Consider the following 20,140-nt stretch of genomic DNA (forward strand, 5'->3'; position numbering starts at 1 on the left):
TACATTTGGGGTGATTGACATTAAATTTACTTAAATCAGTGACCTTTGCAGATAAGAAGTTCATTTTGGGAAGTTTTCACCCTGTCATATCATGATTCAGTGATACATTGGTGTAGTTTATATGAAACATTCTTTCAACTTTTATTGAGTCACTTTATCATCAACCATTATGTATATAAATTCATGAATATAAGGTCTGTCACCATAACGCTTTAACTCTAACATATCATCTTCCGTTTTTATACAGCTTCTGAATCCGTTTTTATATCCTCATCATGAATAAATTAATATAAAGCAATGTGTAACTTTATTCCCATCTTGATTCATAACTATTTAGTACATGCATTTACCTTCATTTGTAATAATAGAATGTTTCAACAATCCAACCATTCCAGGATAGACAAAGCTATATTTTAACAAATTATTTCAAGGTATTAATTTATTAATAACAAGAATAACAACTTTTTGTTCAATTACAAGGCAACTTTTGGGTAAGAATAAATACAAGCAATGACAGCTGCCTTCTGTGACATTTAAATCAAATATTTAAAGGTAAGGTACATGGGGTGCATGATAAAATCAGAAAATTTTGGCAACAGAACTGTACTTCGGTGAGGATGAAATAATTTTGATTTTATAATTTTGGTTACATAGGTAGAGAAATCTTAAATACTTGCTATTAATATTAACTCACGTGAATGTGCAACAGCTGAAAATCCAGTGCCATTTCTGAAGGCATCAGAATGGAATATTGCTTTCATTACACTACTTCCATGTACTGCATCTTCTCTAGAAGAATTTGGTAGACAATATGTCTTAACAAGCTCCCATTCCTGATGACCATTTAATCCTGCAGAATGGATTCGGATTAGTGAATGAGTTTACTATGTTTCCAAGGTAAAAAAGGAGTAAATGTACTAAATTCTAAAATATTGTTACTGTGAAGTCTAAGAACTCAGGAACTGAATACTTCAACATTTTTTAATCGACGACAGTTTTCCTACAAACCGCTATAATTATATAATCAAAAGGATATGACTTAACTATTAATTCATTATTATGAGGTAAACCAGGTATATAGTATTCTCAAATACGAATTTTGGCAGATTTGAGGAAAGAAATCCCTAATTAAAATGGGATAACTTTCCTAAGGTTTATAATAACATAGCCCAATTACACAATAAAATTATTATCAAGGAAAATTTTGCATGATGCTGTTAGGCATCGTTTCAATTTAGTCATTATATCCCTCTTTCTGCCTACTGCCAGTCACATTAGGGTACTATATTTTTTTAATTTTATAGGCAATGGAATTCTTATGAAAAATATGATTAGCTTCATGAGAAAACACATTGTATCAATCCTCTAGATTTGCAATCTGACATAGCCATTTGCCAAAGATAAAAGTCAAGTTGGAACAAGATGTTTACTTTGCAGGTTAATAATAATAATACATTTTATTTGTCCAGCGATCAAGTAGCTACAGATGTTACACTTGATATAAGACACGTCAGGGGAAAGCGACAAAATACATTTGTGGATACAAGACATATCAGGCATTATCCAGAAATTCAGCAATTGAATAAAACATTTTTAATTTTAAGAACCTAAGTAGATTGACTTTAAATGCAGCCACACTTTTATGGGCCTTAATCTCAGCTGGGAGTTTATTATAAAGTTGAAGGCCCATAAAATTTGGGCCAGCACCTGCAATTTTTGTATGCACATATAAAACGTACAGCTGCTCATTCTGCCTTTTAGAATATTTGTGGATATCACAATTTTTCACATACTCAGATAGATTTCTTTTTGTATGTAGTACTACATGAAAAATATAAATGCATGGCACTGGCAATACATCCAATTTTTTAAACAGGGGACGGCAAGGGGCATTGAACTAGAACTATCCTAAGAGCAATTATCTCATTTTAGAATCCATTTTGAGTTGACATTTCATTCAAGTTTGTATGAATTTTGACACCTTCATAGAGATACTGGCATAAAAGATGCTCTAGTTAGCATCAAGTGGTTTAAGGCCTGGCACATATTTTCCTTCCCCATTCCACTCAGTATTCTGGTCGTTACCTACCAACATTATTTGACACATTAAATTTTAGCATGGTCATGCAAGGATTGGTTTCTATTGTCTCATTAAAAAAAATATAGTAAGTAAAATATGTTGTAAATTTTCAAGAATAATTTCATTTCACCGATTATTGAGCCTAATAATAGAGAAGCAATAATGGGCCTAGTAGGCAACCAAACCATTTAAAGTTGAGGGCTTTGATGCATCATATTTTGCCACTGAAATTGGTCTCCTGGTATCAAATAAAGATTTCCTGTGATCATGCACAGCAACTAGGAGACAACAACTCCTCCTCCTGACTTACTGCCCAATTGTAATTTTCCATGAACTTCACCCCCAATTATGCATTGTCATTAGCAACCTATAAGTTCTTATCATACATCTCTCCCATACAGACAACCCGCCAATCTCAAAAACCTTCTGAGATCCACCAACCTTTTGCCCCCCCCCCCTTCGGACAAATTTCCTCAACTTCTTCTATTGTGCCATTCAAATATTATACAACTCGTGTGTTTCCATATCATTGAAATATATATGTATATATCTATATATACATATTTATACATATATATTTATATTTATAAATATATACACCATAAACCATAAACACAGTAATCAACCCGAAGGTCGGTTTAGTAGGTGATGGTAGAGATCACCCAGTACTAAGCCCTATACGGCGTGTGAAAATTCACACATCAGGGTAGGGGGGCCGGTTCCTTTCCCTGTGCCAGTTATGGTTTCCCAGGAAGACCTGGTACGCGAAAAATCACTTCAGCTTGGGTAGAGCTGCAGGTGCCCAGAGAGCCTAGCTCGGGAATCAAACCTGGGACCCTCCGGTCAGCAGTCCAACGCTTTACCCACTGGACTACCGTGACCCATATACAAATATATATATATATATATATATATATATACATTCAAACACGAAATCCCGCCAAACGGCGAATAAATACTCATATATACAGAAACATATATAAGGAAAAGGGATAGGAACACGTATAAAGGACGAACACAATAGAGGTGGGGAAGGCGGAATCAAACAGATCACAAGAGTAAAAATATTTCCTCAACCGGGACTCGAACACCGGATCTTTCCACTTGCTGGGCGGATGCTCTTAACCACTTGAGCTATCGAGGATAGTCAATTTACCCTGAGATCCGTGGGTCTAATATGTCGCCAAGCGCCCCGATTCTTTCAGCCAAGAGATGGCGTCAGGGGGCTGTTTCACCCACCAAAGGAGAAATAGACAATACACAAGGAAAGGAAAGGACAGTGGGTTAGAATTCATACAACATCATACAGGAAAGGAACAGTGCGTTTCGTGGCACGCATAGCCAGAAGAAAGAGATGAGCCACATTGGCCAAATACACATTCAAACACGAAATCCCGCCAAACGGCGAATAAATACTCATATATACAGAAACATATATAAGGAAAAGGGATAGGAACACGTATAAAGGACGAACACAATAGAGGTGGGGAAGGCGGAATCAAACAGATCACAAGAGTAAAAATATTTCCTCAACCGGGACTCGAACACCGGATCTTTCCACTTGCCGGGCGGATGCTCTTAACCACTTGAGCTATCGAGGATAGTCAATTTACCCTGAGATCCGTGGGTCTAATATGTCGCCAAGCGCCCCGATTCTTTCAGCCAAGAGATGGCGTCAGGGGGCTGGTTAAGAGCATCCGCCCGGCAAGTGGAAAGATCCGGTGTTCGAGTCCCGGTTGAGGAAATATTTTTACTCTTGTGATCCGTTCGATTCCGCCTTCCCCACCTCTATTGTGTTCGTCCTTTATACGTGTTCCTATCCCTTTTCCTTATATATGTTATATGTTTCTGTATATATGAGTGTATATATATATATATATATATATATATATATATATATATATATATATATATCCATAAACCTACCAAAACCAGCAGATTACCTTCATAATAAAATTTTCTACATATATTCCCTTCCCGGACTATAACCTTGACGTAGTGGAAGGGTTTGTGCGTTCCCATAACCTCTAGAGCTGTGCTGGCGGGAGTAATAATAATTGCTCCTCGAAGGAGTACCAGCAGACTGTAGAAAAAATCATGGAGGATGGTAAACAGCTGAGTACTATCAGAGAAAAATTGGAATGTGTAAAGAAAAGGTTATCGAAAGCCGTAAAAGACACAATTGGAACCGTCAATGCGAAAAGGACTAGGAAACCTTGGATCACGGATGAGATGATTACAAAGATGGATGAGAGGAGAAAATGAAAGAACGTAAACACAGAGTTAGGCAAAATGAAGTATAACGAGTTCAATAATAAATCAAGGCAGGCAACAAATAAAGCGAAAGAAGCATGGTGGACGACGCAGTGCAAGGATATGGAAAGTCTGCAGAGGAAGGGTGAAATTGGTGTGCTGTACAGCAAAGTAAAATTTTATCGGGAAGTAAGAAAGAAGATCTATGCTAACAGTTAGAGACTGTATAGTAAAGAACTTAGACCAACAAAGTTAGACATAGAAAAGGAGCATGACGTAGAGGAAGATAGCTTAGGTCCAGGCGTACTCAACGATGAGATAGGAAGGGCATTAAGGGAGATGAAACTAAATAAGGCTGTGGGGGTGGCTAACATTACTGCGGAACTACTGAAATGTTTAGGAAAAAGTGGGAGGAAGAGGCTATATAGGCTGATTTGCAGTATCAATGAAGAAGGAATCTGGCCGGAAGATTTTGTGAGATCAGTGCTAGTTCCTATTCCTGAAAAGGTAAAGGCTGCATCATGTGAGGACTACAGGATGATAAGTTTGATATCCCACGCAGCTTAAGTTGTTCTCAGGATTATCAACAAAAGGATATAGAGTAGGGCAAATGATTACTTAGGGGATGATCAGTTTGGGTTTACGAAGGAAAGAGGTACGTGTGATGCCATTTCAGTAATGAGATCACTAATCGAGAGAAATATAGAATACATATAATCAGGATGGAATTGCCTGTTTCGTATATTTTGAAAAGGCATTTGGTAGAGTGAATTAATTGATAACCCTTTCTTGACACATTTCCATTTTTCTCCGATAGCACTCAGCTGTTTACCATCCTCCATGATATTTTCCACAGCCTATGTTATCACACCAAACCGATCATTTTTATCAAATGCATTCCAATGCATCTCAAATTATGAAAAATAAGTGTCTCCCCAATGTGGCATTCCACGTAGTTGGCAAATTATTCCCAGGGGGTAGAGTGTTTTATGGTGCATGTTCATGCGGTAGTGGTGTTTCACATTCTTGCTTGTTGTGTCCTGGCTTGCGTGTTGTTGGATGGCTTTTATGCTGCATCCTGGGGTGCAGTTTTTTGTTGGTTTGCGGTATATGTGTTTTAATGAGTGTTTTAATGAGTGTTGGATGAAGGGATTTTTGCATGAGTGTGTGCGCTGCTATGGGTGTAATTTTCCATGTTGTTGTTTTGCATGTGGTATTGTTCCTTTTTACGGTTGGTGACCTAACACCCCCCACCACATGCCCTTGCGGCGGCTTGTAGATGTAGATGTAAAAAAATTATCAATCCTTTTTTTTTGGAGGGGGAGGGAGCAGATAAATTGCAATAAAATTCAAAGATGCCCGCAGGAAAAGTAGCAAATCTATTGTTCATCAGGGTCAATTGTTTGGTGAATCCTGGAGGATTTCCTCCACTGGTTTTCTTCTCACCAATCAGTAAAAAAATTTTTTCTCTTTTTATGATTGATACATAATGGAATAACTCAGGCCATCATGTTTTATTGTCAGGAAAATATCACCACTTCTTAAAAAAAATATGGGAAGCATTTTCCAGCTTTTTGTAAGTTCACTGATTCAAATACAGTTACTTTCATAATCTATTTTCATACCCTTGCAGTTTTAACATTATCTGGTCCCATAACATTGCAAGGTTATTGATTTACAGTTTTAAAAAATATTTAATTTAAAAGGACCTCAAAGTGATTCAAAATAATAAATATACTAGTATATATTATTCATAAAATAATGAAGCAATATTATGCTATGTATTCTATTACTATCATTATAAATACAAGGTTTGTATAAAAAGAATTGATAACAAGATTTTTCTGCCTACCAGGGAGCCTTGAGTCATCAAAAAGCCACTGGCAAAGGTGTTCCGATGCTCAACAGATGTGCTTTGAAGAATTTTGAGGAATTGTAGGCATTTTGAGGCATTTTGTGAAATAAATCTATTTTCCAAAACTTTTCCTGATAATTTTTGTCTAAATCATGCATGATCTCCTTCCTTTAATATTTATCCTATCAATAATTGAAAATATTAAAAGCACTTTTTTAAGCACTTGAAGAAACATTTAAGGAATGCATATTTTCCAACTCCCAGATTTGAGAAAAAAAGTTCATTACAAGATTATAAAGATGTTTATAAACATTGAGGTAATGCTTTCTATCATACACTATAACAAGTACATACAATAATTTGTTACTTACCATTATATAGTTGCAAATTATCTGAGACTGAGCAAAAAGGATGTGAATTGAAGTTCATGTCAGTCACTACAATCACAACATGGTTGTATGGTAATGTTTCAAAAATCCATTCACAGTTAAGGTTTTTATCATAACCATAAGGATATCCTGGGCTAGTAAACACTGTGGAGTTTAATCCAATGTTAACTATTCCTCCACATCCAGGACCTGGAAAACAGAAACCATCATGGTTATTGAATTTATGTATTTCCAAAATCAATGGACAGTACATATTATGGAAAAAAATAAGCATTTAAGTATACACACATTAGAAGGCAAAGGTGAAAGTTCACTCGAAAGAAGGGAATCAATAACAGGTATATTTAAGATGGAAATAAATGGTTAGTAAAGACTTGAACGTGGAGCTCAGTGCTGCACTGATCCAAAACCTGGTTTCTGGGACAAGAGGATGAGCATACATATGAGGCTTGGTATGAGGAAGAATGGAAAAGTTTGGCAAGAGAGGAAGAAAAATGGTGAAGTTTTGAATATGTATGGTGGGCAAAGATAGGACGTTACTTGAGGAAGTCCAAAAGAGGTACGAAAAGTGGGTGCAGGCTATAATGAAAACCATGGTAGAAGGGATAATATCGGGTAAATAGGGTCGAGGAAGAAAGAGAATGGGTGTTTTAGATAGCATGAAGGCAGATAGATATTAAACAGAACTGTACTCACTTGATATTGATGTGTTGGTTGAAATACTTTTAGGCATTGTAATTCTTGGTACTTGAAGCCAGTTGAGTAAGAAAAAAGATCCCATGCGAATATATTGAACTTCCCAGACAATGTAAACAACATTCGAGGAAGAAGTCACAGGAGGTGGCATATTATATTCACATTCTTCAAATAAGAGTGGTGCTGTTTCATCATATCCATCATACAGCTGGAAATTAAAGTATGAAAAAAATGGCAGATAAATAAAAAGTTTTAGATATTATTAGTTTTTTTAAGAGAACCATACACATGTTTTTTAGTGTAAAACTAATTGCAGGAAGTATTCTGGATGCTAAGAGAATAATCTAAAGAAAAGGCTGTTTGATTGAAAATAAAAGCTGTTTCACACTAAAAAATGTTTAAGCACATAATCCCTCAGGCATGACCTTACTTAGGGGTTTACAAAATCTCTGTAGATGGATAGGATTGGCTTAAAATATCAACTGAGTCACTGTTCACTCATTTAATTCAAATTTTTATGTTACTTCACCTACATTTCACCTCCAGAAACTCTTTTTTGATAATTAAAATGCCATAAATGATACACAGCTTGCTTTGTTTTCTTAAAGCTGGCTGCATCAATGAGATGAATGCAGTAAATTGCACTGGGGGAGTAAATTTACAAAATGATAGAATACAGTACAGATGATGCCTGCTCTTCTTTTTCATGGTTCATCAGCAGAAGTAGAGAAAATTGAGGGTATATTCTAAACCCTTAAAAATATTCCAATGAATATGCATTACTTAAATTATCTCCAATGAATAGGATATGCTTGTATTTTACTTAAAATAACACCATGACAAAGTCCAAAGAAACTGCGGGAGATGCCACAACAGTAACTTTTAACAGCAACTTTTTAAGAGTCATCCGCTAATGTGCATATCAATGCAACAAATTCAGAGAGCAAAAATCATTCACCTTGACAGATGTTTGAACCTGGATCCCTCAATATCCGGTCGAGTGCTTTAGCCACTTAAGCTATCGAGGCGTCCTCTTAAACTCTGAAATTTTGGAGGCTCTTAAAGGAACAAGATGTTGTGATGAAATACCGTAAATACAATGTCACAGGCAATCGTAGTCGTGCCCGATGCACCACAGTCCACGTGGTTAAAGCCAACTATAAACACTTAGGCAGTTTATACCTTCGACAAATTCCAAAGAAACTGTGGGAGATGCCACAACAGTAACTTTTAATGATTTTTATACTATGAAATCGTTGCATTGAAATGCCCATTAGCGGATGACTCCGTTATAAGTTAAAATGAGAGGGGAGTAGATCTAATTAGTAGACAATTTTTACATCAGGGGCGGTTGCAAGTAGGTGAAATATTAGGAAATTTGTCACAGGGGGGAGGGGCCAAAGGGTTGGTGGATCTCAGAAGGTTTTTGAGATTGGTTGTAGTTGGCTTTAACCATGTGGACTGTGACACATTGTGCACGACTACGATTGCCCTTTGCCAAGGGGTCATGGGCAGTATTGTGTGTTCTGACAAATAGCTGGTGTAGGTCATTACAGGTCCTTTTAATTTCCAATAACGAGTATGTATCTTTATGAAATATGCACCGGTATGTAAATGTTTTTATTATTGTGGAACTAATTATGTTTTTGCCTTTTTTATAAAGATGTTATTCCCATCAAATTTCCCAATATCTAAATATTTAATGACATGATTTCTTAAGTGAATTAAAACACCCTACTTAATGACAGTTCTTCACCGAGCCAAGGCTTAGCAAAACTGCATTGTGTCATTAAATAACAGTAGAGTCACCTCAGTTCATTAAAATCCTTAGATTAATATGCATGATAAAAAAAACAAGAAATTTAATAGTAAATGAGCCACAAGCTGTCCAGAAAGAGCAAGCAACTAAGACATTCACCATAGATAAAGTGGAACCTTGATACACTGGAAATCAGATTATTGAGGCTAGTTTGTACTAGGGAAAACTCAAGGGACAACAATTTGCTTTGCAAAATCAGGAGTTCCAGCTAATAACCTTTATTTCTAGTGAGACTGCCCTTACTATGTATCAAAGTAAAGCTTGATTAAAATTCCACCTATCCTTTAATGCCTCAGAATCAAACAGTAAAGTGAATTCAAAAGCAAGAAGTGGTGAATGAACCCAACACTTGATTTTTATATTAAATGAATATAAAAATAGGAGAATGGTGAAAAAGGTGTAGGGGAAGACAAAAATTAAATTTTAGTATAAAAAGGGAAATACATAGCTTAGGGAAAATGGATAAATAATACTTATTTCTACACACCACAAATCCTGGTTAACATTCAAAGCTTCTTAATGACTACAGCATGTCTTCATGCTGGAGAATGGAAACTAATAGGATGAAAGATTAACTCCAGTTTTTCTTAGAATAGCATTTTTGTCTCGTCATCCACCACTAAAAGACATTTTTTAAGGAGCTATAAAAATTGAATGATACTCACTTTGAAAGCAAAATGACATTTCCCAAAATAGGTGTCAACAAAGAAGTCTTCAAATGTAATTGATATAGCCATTCCATAGTTAACTGTTATGCGCCATGTGTAAGTTCCACCACTTGTAAAAGGATGAGGATACAGTGGAGATGCAATTTGCCCCCGGACTCCAGAAAGTTCATTTCCATGTACTAGAAATTAAAAAAAAATCCTTGATAAATTCTTTAGAAAGCCTTCAACCATATAAGGAAACCTTTTCCGTAAAATATTTTCACAGGAATAAATATGGGATCACTATTTATTTAGTTTTTCACTCTACAATTTGAAACAAAATTTACAAAAGAATGCCATCATGTAACCATCAAAGAGATGTCAAATATATTGCTTCAAATTTCAGTACAGCAGTAAGCATATTCAGCCAATAAAACATATTCCTTTTCATAAATACACGGTATGCATAAAAAGTATCGGGAAAATTTTCAGAAAAATAAATTTATTTCATTTATTGCTATAATGCCTCAAAATTCTTCAAAGTACATGCCTTGGGCATCAAAACACTTAGCCTGCAGCTTTGAGTCCCTGGTAGGTTGATTCTGGAAGGTCCTAAAGGGCATGCAAGCAAGCTTCATTGACGACTCTTAGGGTCCCAAAGTGGTATTCTTTGAGGGAGGATTTCACTTTTGAGAAATAGTCTGCTGGTGCCAAGTCGGGACTGTAAGGGATTTGGGATATCATCGCAATGCCTTTGCAAGCAGACTCTGCTTTTGATCATTCGTCAAGACCTTCAGGACAAGTTTAAGGCATATCTTTCACATCGCAAAATGGTGTGCACTATCATCTTATCAATATTAATATGATCTATCATGCTCACACTTAACCCATGGTTTGAATTCAATACTTCACACACATGCCAAGAAAGAATTGTTACCGATACTTTTTCCACAAATCTTGTATAGCATTATTGAATACCATTTTCCACCATGAAGATACTTTAATACCCCTCAATATCTAGTATTTATATATTGGTAAAGTAGGAATTTTCAAGGGTTAATTTAAAGTTTTTCAAGCAATTAAGCATGAAAAACATTTTTGCATTATACCAAAATTCAAATGGATTTAATATATACTCACGCATACTGTAATCAGCCACAAATCCCGGGCCAGTGCCATTTTCATCACTTCTGAATTTTATCCAGAACTTCGAGGAAGCAGTAATATTATCTGGTAGAGAGTTACCACAGTAGAATCCAATTAGAGGTCCATTCGAGTCTGTTTCACGAAGTTCAACATAATCGTTGTCACAGTTTTCACTTAATTCCACATCAAATGTTCTGAAGGACACCATAGCCTTATTGCCTATATAAAAAGAATGAAAATAATGGACACCCTGCAGGTAGTTCTATAATTCATGTTTCGTAACAATTGCTGATGAGATATTCATTGCAAATAACAACAACTAACTTTTGAGACAATATAAAAAACTGTCATACAATATATAAGGTATTGTGATCAGATTCAGCTTTGCTGGCCTGAATTAGGATATCTTAATAAAAAATATGATGAATAACTGTTCATTCTTAGGTCAGGACTTACCTGCTAATTCTTTCAAAGAGTGATAGCATGAAATAGTTTTTTCCTCAAGTAATTTGATGATTTTGCAGTAAAGAGTACTGCTAAATACTAGCAAAAAAATTTTACCTCTTCCCAACGATGCAACCATGACAACTTGCCTTCTTTCACAGCAGTTTGATAAATAAATACCTATTTTTGAAGTTATAGCACCATAAAAGGCATTCCCTCCATTAGGCTATTCATCAGGTAAAATAGTAGTATGAAACAGTGGTAATTCTTGCAATTACCTCTAGTAAACAAAATGAAAAGTCTGTGTTGCAATAGGCAGCCAATACTTATAATCATAAAAGAAAACTTTGAGTGCATGCAAACTGTAGGTTAACTGTCAGGGAGATTGCCAATGGAGCTGACATTTTTTTGGATCGTGTTTCACCATTTTGACAGATTTTTTGGACATGGAGCACGTCACATCCAAATTTGTGACAGAAGTGTTAATGGATGAACAGAGGAAAAAATATCTTCACATTGGCCAGGAATTGCTCAATCGTTCAAACGATGACTAAAACTTCTTAAAAACAACCATCACAGGTGAGGAAACCTGGGTTTATGGTAATGGTATAAAAACCAAGCCGTCTTCACAGAGGAAGAAGACATCTTCCCCACAACCCAAAAAAGTTTGTACGTCACGATCGAATGTGAAGGTGATGTTGATCATTTTCTCCGATTGGGAAAGAGTTATTCATTATGAATGCAAGACATCCCTAAAGGAGAAACAGTGAATGGGCAGCACTATTCAGAGGTTAAGGGAAGGCTAAGACAGACCATGTGATGGAAGAGACTACAAATGTGGAAAAACAAGTCTTGGTGCTTTCATCATGACAATGCACCAGTGCACATATGATTTTTGTTACTGAGTTTCAGGCCAAAAACACCACACTGGTGTTCCCCAGCCTGCCTTCTCTCTGGATCTTACCCCAGTGGACTTTTTCCTATTTAATCAGTTGAAATTCATCTTGAAAGGATGCTGATTTGAAACTATTGAAGACATCCAACAAAATTGTACTGCAGACTTAAAGGCTATCCTGAAAGAAACATTCCAGGTGGCATTCAAAAGCTGCAAAAAACATTGGGAGCATTGTATTGGCAGTCAAGGGCTGTATTTTAAAGGCAATAAATATGATTAAAGGGTGCCTAATAAAGTATTTATTCAAACAGTCTCATCTTTTTTTGAACAGACTTATTGAGAAATGATGTTAACCATCAATATAAATTTGAATCCATCAGAAAAATTTATTTCCATAGCCCATTATAGAAAAGAGGTACAGGGAGTTTTTTGTTTTTAAAGCGATCAGAGAAGGCCAAAGGGAACGTGACTTTGAAAGTGCAGTATAAGCTAAGGGAGGAATAGGGACAAACTCACTTCCTCCAGGGCTCTGGAGGTGGGGACAAATAAAACAAAGATGATGAGAGAGTGTGCATCAGTGTGCAGGTCAGAGCATGGTTGCAGACCTGGCAAGAGTAATTTTGAGGCCAACTGTCAGAAATGAGGAAGCATAATATCTATCTATTAATGATCGACAAGAGATATTGTACAGTCACCTTTAGGAGATGAGGAAGAAAAATATTAATCTAGGTGTCAGGTGATATTAAATACCACTTTTGGTGATGTCCATAGTGTCATGTGAGATTTTGCATGCATAGAAAAGGAAACAAACATGCATGCACTCATTTCAGCATTTAAGACACAAAAACCTTCCTAATAATAAAAATGGAAAAGAAAATAATTTTCCATGAAACAATAAATACATTCACCAAGAGAGAAATTAATGCTTGAAATGATAATCATCCATTAATATGCTAACTCCAATGCATAATGACATTTGCCTTCTTGGGGTAAATGAAATAAGTTTAAGGATGATTTCTTATTTCTAATGACATTCAAAAGTGCTTGCATACCCTGCTTTACACCTTTTCATGATAAAATGCATGATAATATACATCAGGGTGGTCAGCAATTATGTACAGGGTAGGGCGCTTAAATCCGGACATGCACGCGTTTCTTTGAATGAGATTTCCTCGCCGGGTTAGCAAAACCTTCCCCAGACTTCTCTGAAGCATTATACTTAGCCACAATATCGTAAAAAGTTGATCTGGCATACCAGAAGAATTGAATTATTTCAAAATATATCACCCTGCGCAAACACTTGATAATAGCGGCTCTTTGATTGTACTCCGCACTTGTGCGTAACATCTTGGCCATTTTGAGGTTATGACTGTTTACTAGATGCCTATAGTTCTCAAAAACGCCAATTGCGACCTCCAATGAAATTACAATATGGCCGGATATTTAAAGTGAAATTAGTCCAGATTTAAGTGCCGCACCCTGTACATGATTTCTGATAACATGTTTGTTCTAGATTTTCACAAATGAGAATTACTTCTTTTAAAGGTTTTGTACTGCCATTTTTACGATCTCATTGCCTAAATCTATCTTATTCATTGGACGGCCATTAGTTTATGGACATAAATACTTCACCATTTCTACATGAAGCATACACATTCACTGATAAATGAATAATGACCCATTTACCATTGTGCCAAAAATGATATGCTTTTTATTATTTGGGAGATATTCTATTTCTGTTTGATCATATTGTGACTATCAGTAGGCACAAAAAAATTATTCCCATGTACATGTATTCTCACTCTTATTTAAATGATTACCATGATTAACTCCTTCAAAGAACAAAGAAGCGGTACCAAATTCTTCACGTTTATGCAGAATATAAAGCACATAGAAAGCAGCTAATTAAAAAAAATCACTCATTAGTCCTTCATATAAAAGTTAAATGAAGAAAATACATTGCAAACTACTTCTAAGGTTAATTATGAATTTCTAATAAAATAGCATGAATCCTAAAAAAATCCAGGCTTTACTGTTCAATTCTAAGGTTTTTCCAATACCTATTTTTTTCTGTTTTCAGAGATTGCTCGCCACCTTGAACGTATGCACCTGCAAGTATTGTGCGTATATACATTCAAGGTGTGTATTTTCAGGTCCTGTATTGATTGATGCATGTCTATTCTCCTAGTATTGATTTTCATGAAGAGAGTACACATAGTAAAATGCTTAGTTAACATATGCATGACTAGTGCAATAGTAGATAATTTAATACCATTATGTTTAGCAATAAATCGATTTTATAGCAAGTAATGTACTGCTTAGGAGGGATTGAAAAATGAATAATAATACTTCATTCAAAGGATTAAAAGTTGATGTTTCCATAAAATTATGAGTTAATATTTTGATGAAAACAATTATTTAGCAATAGTTTCCTAGCACAATATTTCAATAAAATATTATTTTAAATGCATTTGAAAAAGATTTTTAAACCAAGACATGCATCAACATTAATAGGATGAGAATATTGAATTCTATAGCCACATCATAGTTCAAAACTTAAGATTATAGCTATATCATTTCATATTTCAATTCATTCAAGAAAATGTTGTGCATTCAAAATTTTCTTTTTTTCCCATTACTTTCCATTGATAAAATTTAACCTTTCTAGCCTTGAACCTAGCCCACTTTCTGGGGATTTTTTGCTCATCCATTGGATGAATAGGAAGTTACTCTGAAAATTTCAAGTTTCTAACTAATATATACCTGTACCATGTGTCAGTAAGTTATTTTGTAATTTTTTTTGCTTTATGTAGGAAAATCCCATTCTTGTGAGGCTTTTATGAATAAGGTACACTTTGTTATTCCACAATGAAATTTAATAGCTTATGACCACGGTTTTGACAATTAATGTCATCATCAGATGATGATGGCATTAATTGTTGAAACCATGGTTGAAAGCTATTAAATTTGATTGTGGAATATCAAAGTGTACCTTATTCGACCAAAATGTCCAGCAAATTCCATTAAGTATTGAGGGAAACCACCAACTTGTGAGGCTCATTGTTATGAAGTGGTAATTAATTCGGTCAGTCAGTTCCATAACACCAATTTTTCCCCATATGAAACATATTATTCTAATTAGAAATTTTTAATGAAGACCTGCATTAGAATATTTAGAGTATAAGGATAATTACCGGACAATTAGCTAATGCAATTAAGGAGATAATCACCTGGTGATGTATTTATGGTCCATATGCATTCAGCATTGTTTGGGTAGCTTCCAGGAGTTCCTGGTGTTGCAAAGGCTCCATGTTCTGCAATTAATTCTCCACCACATGCTATAGATGGCATAGAAAAGTATAAGCAGCAACCTTTTACATTAAGTATAAACTTTCATGCAAACATGTTTATTGTAGGGAAATATTGCCTTGTTAACATCCCAAAAATGTAATCCAAACACACACTTTCCAATAAAATATGGATCTCATTACTTTTTTAATTATATAGTCCTGATAAATGTACAGTAAACTCCTGATTATCTGTGAATATATTATCTGGGTCATCTGTGCATTGCCAATAGGACAAGAGAAGAGACAAAACATTGCTGATGTTGTTGCTTTTATGTTCCTTTATGGGGATGGTGCAGAGTGAGTGGACTTCATCCACTCCATCAGCCTGCCCCAAAAAGAGTTATCCTTCCCCATACGCAACAGTTGCCCAATAGCAGGGGTAGATACTTCCTCTCACCTTTATGACTCACACCACTAGGCTAAGCAGGCCTCACTCACAATTTTCCCCGGTTGGTGAAAATAGATTAAATACTTTGTTCTACCATTCAGACGTTATCATTTGGGAATGGGTTTATTACACTAAAGTAGTTAACTATATTTGCGATGTGTCATTAATGAGGATGAAAATGCTATGAAAAGAAAATGTGCGTTTCTATCAATGAAACAGAAATTAAATGTCATTAGTTGTTTAGACAGAGGTAGTGAAAAAACCGGCTGAAGAATTGGAGACCAAGGTACAGTTTGTGACATTCATAGATAAACATGAAGCTTCTTGTGGTCACTTGCAATTTTGCTAGCATTACCAGTACAATGAAAAGCAAGTCAATGAAAAAATCAACCAAAATAATCTTGATACTCTGCAGGGGCAGTGGTTCAACTACAATTGAGCCAAATAGATTCTTGTTTCAGGTCTTATTCTGCCAGGGACAGCTAAGTTTTTCCATGATTCTTTAGGGATTGAGAGGGAGTTTTGTGAATTATCAGGATGGTTTAAAAATCAGTGTGGAAACTTTGAAAAAAGAGCCACGAGGGAATAACTAAGTGCAGATACAGAAGTAGCTGATAAATATGGGTGGTATTGCAAGAGTTAATAGAAGAAAAAATCTGCTTCAAGAGCAAATCTTCAATGTCAATTGAACTGGCCTGAATGTTTATTGGAAGTGCTTACCAAAACATTCACTTATTGCAGAAAATGAAAAATTATCTCCTGGCCATAAGACTTCAAAAGAGAGGATTGCAGTTCAATGCGGCAGCAATGCACCAGGAGATAAAATAGTTAAAATTCTAATGTTAGGGAGAATAAAACACTCAGACTCATTTGAATGATTAAATAAAATTTACAGATTCACTATTAGAATGTACCTGGAAGCTCTTGGATGAATCAGGAAATTTTTGAAAACTGGTTCAATATAACATTTTTTCTTAAAGGCTGTGAATATCTGATAAAAAGGATTTCCAGATAAATTCATTATTTTGCAAGATAATACACACACTCACTTCAGTGAGGGAATCATAATTTCAGATGATGGAGGGAGATATGTTAAATTTTTGCCATCTCCATTCTTCAGCCAAGGGAAGGAAGTCTTCATAACTTTGAAAGAACACTAAAGGCAAGAAATACTAAAGATACTTGTTGAAGGCATGAAAATATTTTAGCTTTTTGAAAGAGAATGGTACTTAAAAATGCTGATTTTGATGTTCCAAAGCCATAGGAAATGACTGAGGTCAAAACTTGAAAGAAATGTTGAATAAAATCCTTATTTAATGTGAAATTAGAGAAGGTTTTGATGAGCTCAGGAATATTGATGGATGTGTAGATATTGATTTCGATCAACCAGATTTGGACCGATACGCCACACCATGCGACAATGGTGCCTGCATGATTTGGATTTGAAAATGTGGAGAACAATGAGTTCAAAAGTAGCAACTTGTTGACTTACAAGATCATGGGTTCAAAAGTCTAAGTGGCAAACAGATAGTATAGATAACAAGTGAGAGATGGGGAGTGTCAATCAGCCTTGTGAATCATGCAAATGATCTCAAATGCATAAGTAATCTGTTGGAATATATGAAGCAGGATTTCAGTAGAAACTTTGATTTCCAGGGCATAATTTACTTGCAATATAGAAAATATACAAGGATAAAATTGAATGCATTAAAATAATAACATCCCTACCATCCAGTCCAATGCCTCATATCAGTATTTACTCCAACTCTTAGGGCTTGGGAACTTGTCAGGGTGAAATTGTCAGGACGGCCCTCCTAGATTGTTCTCTGTAATTAAATGTCAATGCAATGAGGATTTACTCATTGGTGGTAGGTTTTCTTCGGTATTTTCTTAAGGGACTTATCTATTTCGACAATACACTGCAAAGCAGGGATACTCGTAAAAACTTTGATATGGAGCGTAGCTATGTACGGTGCGGAAACGTGGGCATTGAAGCAGGAGGATAGACGTAGATTGGAGGGTTTTGAAATGTGGGTGTGGAGAAGAATGGAGAAGGTGAAATGGACCAAGAAGAAAACAAATGAGGAAGTACTTGGTATGGTGGGCGAAGAGAGCGGTTTGTTGGGTGAAATCATATGGAGGCAGGTAAAGTGGATGAAAGGGGTATTGACCGGCAGTGGGATGTTGACGACTAATTGAGGGGAAAATGTTAGGCAAATGAGGAAAGGGAAGAAACAGGATAGGGATGTTGGACGGGATGCAAGGAGGAAGAAAGTACTCGGAGATGAAGAGGGACCTGATGAAGAGTAGGATGCTGGATTTTGTGTTTTGTTAGGAGTCACAAAATGTTTTATTTAGTAGCTGTGTCCATCCAAAAACCTACCTTAACCGGTAGATTACCTAATAATATATATATATATATATATATATATATATATATATATATATATATATATATATATATGTATATATATATGTGTGTGTATATATATATATACATATCTACATATATATATATATACATATACATATATATATATGTGTGTGTATATATATATATATATATATATATATATATACATATCTACATATATATATATACATATACATATATATATATGTGTGTATATATATAAAATATCTTCGAAATGGAACGCTCTTCGGCGACACACAAATATATAAAAACACAGATGTAGATTTTTAGAATATAGAGACACAAAGAAAGGACACTCACAATTTGTTATTTTACGTTTCGACAGCACGGCTGTCGTCTTCAGAATGGCGTTCTCGGGGAAGAGCGGAGAGGATGTGCGGGGGAGAGGTGGGGGAAGGAGAGGTAAAGGGACCAATAGGAAATGAACAAGGGGGTGGGGGGGATATGTAGGCAGCCAATTGATACATTCAGTGGGCTTGGTTCAGCCCAGGCGGTTTGAATGATTGAGCCACCCAGATATGCGCCATCTCGCGGGTTCTCACCTCTATTATACTCGCAGATTTGGGAAGGATTTCAATCACCGAAACAGAGAAGCAGTCGTCAAAAGATTGGTTGTGGGAAGCGGTGTGAGTAGGGATGGGATAATTAAGAAAAGTGGGAGATTTGGTGGAATATCGGTGGTTATTCATGCGGAGGGAAAGTGCGGTCGTGCATTCGCCCAAGTAGAAGGCAGGGCAGAAGTTACAGGAGAGGCGATATATAATATTTTTTGAGGTACAGGTGGCGAGTGGTTGGGAGTTGGTACTGAGTGAGGGGGAGGGTCTTAAAAGATGACAGCATTTGCAGCGTGGGCGGTTGCATGGTGCGGATAGGGGCGGGGGAGAGACGGGGGTGCTTGAAGTTGGATTTGTGGACTTAAAGATGTCTCGCAGGTTCGACGGGCGTTTAAACGAAACAGAGGGACAGTGTGGGAATAAAAGTGATGTGGACTGAGTGTTATTGATAATTGGGAAGAGGTCACGGATTAGATGTTTAATTTTGTGTGTTCCGGGGAAGAAAGTGATGATAAGATTAGGGCATTTTGGGCGGTTTGGTTTGGGGAGGGGAGTGTATTGGGTTGACGGTTAGAGGATTTTACTGTTTAGCAGTTTTCCAGGGTACCCACATTTTCTGAGGGATTCATGCAGCTGGTCCAAGTATTTCTGTTGGGAGGGGGTGTTGTTGCAGAGACGGAAGCCACGGATAGAGAGTGAGAATGGGATGGAGCGCTTTGTGTGAGGAGGATGGCAGCTGTCGAAATGAAGATATTGTTGCTTATTGGTTGGTTTAATGTGGACTGAAGTGTGAAACGTATTGTTTTGGAGGTGAATATCGATATCTAGGAAGGTAATATTCGAGTCGGATATAGAAGAAGTGAATGATACTGAGGAGGAGTTGAGAGAGGAAATAAAAGAGGATAAAGTTTCGTGTCCGTGGGACCAAAGGAGGAAAATATCATCGATATAGCGGGCCCAGAAAAGTGGTTTTAGGGTTTGTTATTGCAGAAAGTCGTGTTCTAGTTTACCCATAAAAAGATTGGCGTATGCAGGAGCCACACGCGTGCCCATTGCAGTGCCTTTTATTTGTAAATATATTTTGTCATTGAATTGAAAAGCATTTTTGGTAAGAACGATTTGGCTCAATTCGAGGAGGAAATCTGTGGATGGGGTGTGTGGTGTGGATCTTAGGGAGAGGTAATGTTTCA

The 20,140-nt window shown here is 36.2% G+C and overlaps 1 protein-coding gene and 1 non-coding gene across 2 annotated transcripts in view; both read right to left on the minus strand.

Moving 5' to 3' along the window:
• Nucleotides 1-20,140, minus strand: part of Cubn (Cubilin) — a 173,617-nt gene that overhangs the window by 74,709 nt on the left and 78,768 nt on the right. Inside the window, exons 34-39 of the mRNA XM_071587204.1 lie at nt 15,455-15,562; nt 10,880-11,104; nt 9,758-9,939; nt 7,274-7,481; nt 6,560-6,766; nt 695-850 (exon numbers count right to left, since the gene is read on the minus strand). Of these exons, the coding sequence (XP_071443305.1) occupies nt 695-850; nt 6,560-6,766; nt 7,274-7,481; nt 9,758-9,939; nt 10,880-11,104; nt 15,455-15,562 (1,086 nt within the window). The remainder of the gene's footprint in view (nt 1-694; nt 851-6,559; nt 6,767-7,273; nt 7,482-9,757; nt 9,940-10,879; nt 11,105-15,454; nt 15,563-20,140) is intronic.
• On the minus strand, nt 3,149-3,224 carry TRNAA-AGC (transfer RNA alanine (anticodon AGC)). The gene has a single exon. It is a non-coding gene; the product is annotated as a tRNA-Ala (tRNA).

This window comes from Hetaerina americana, unplaced genomic scaffold, assembly GCF_022747635.1.
Source record: "Hetaerina americana unplaced genomic scaffold, ioHetAmer1.1.p SCAF_3, whole genome shotgun sequence".
NCBI lineage: Eukaryota > Metazoa > Arthropoda > Insecta > Odonata > Calopterygidae > Hetaerina > Hetaerina americana.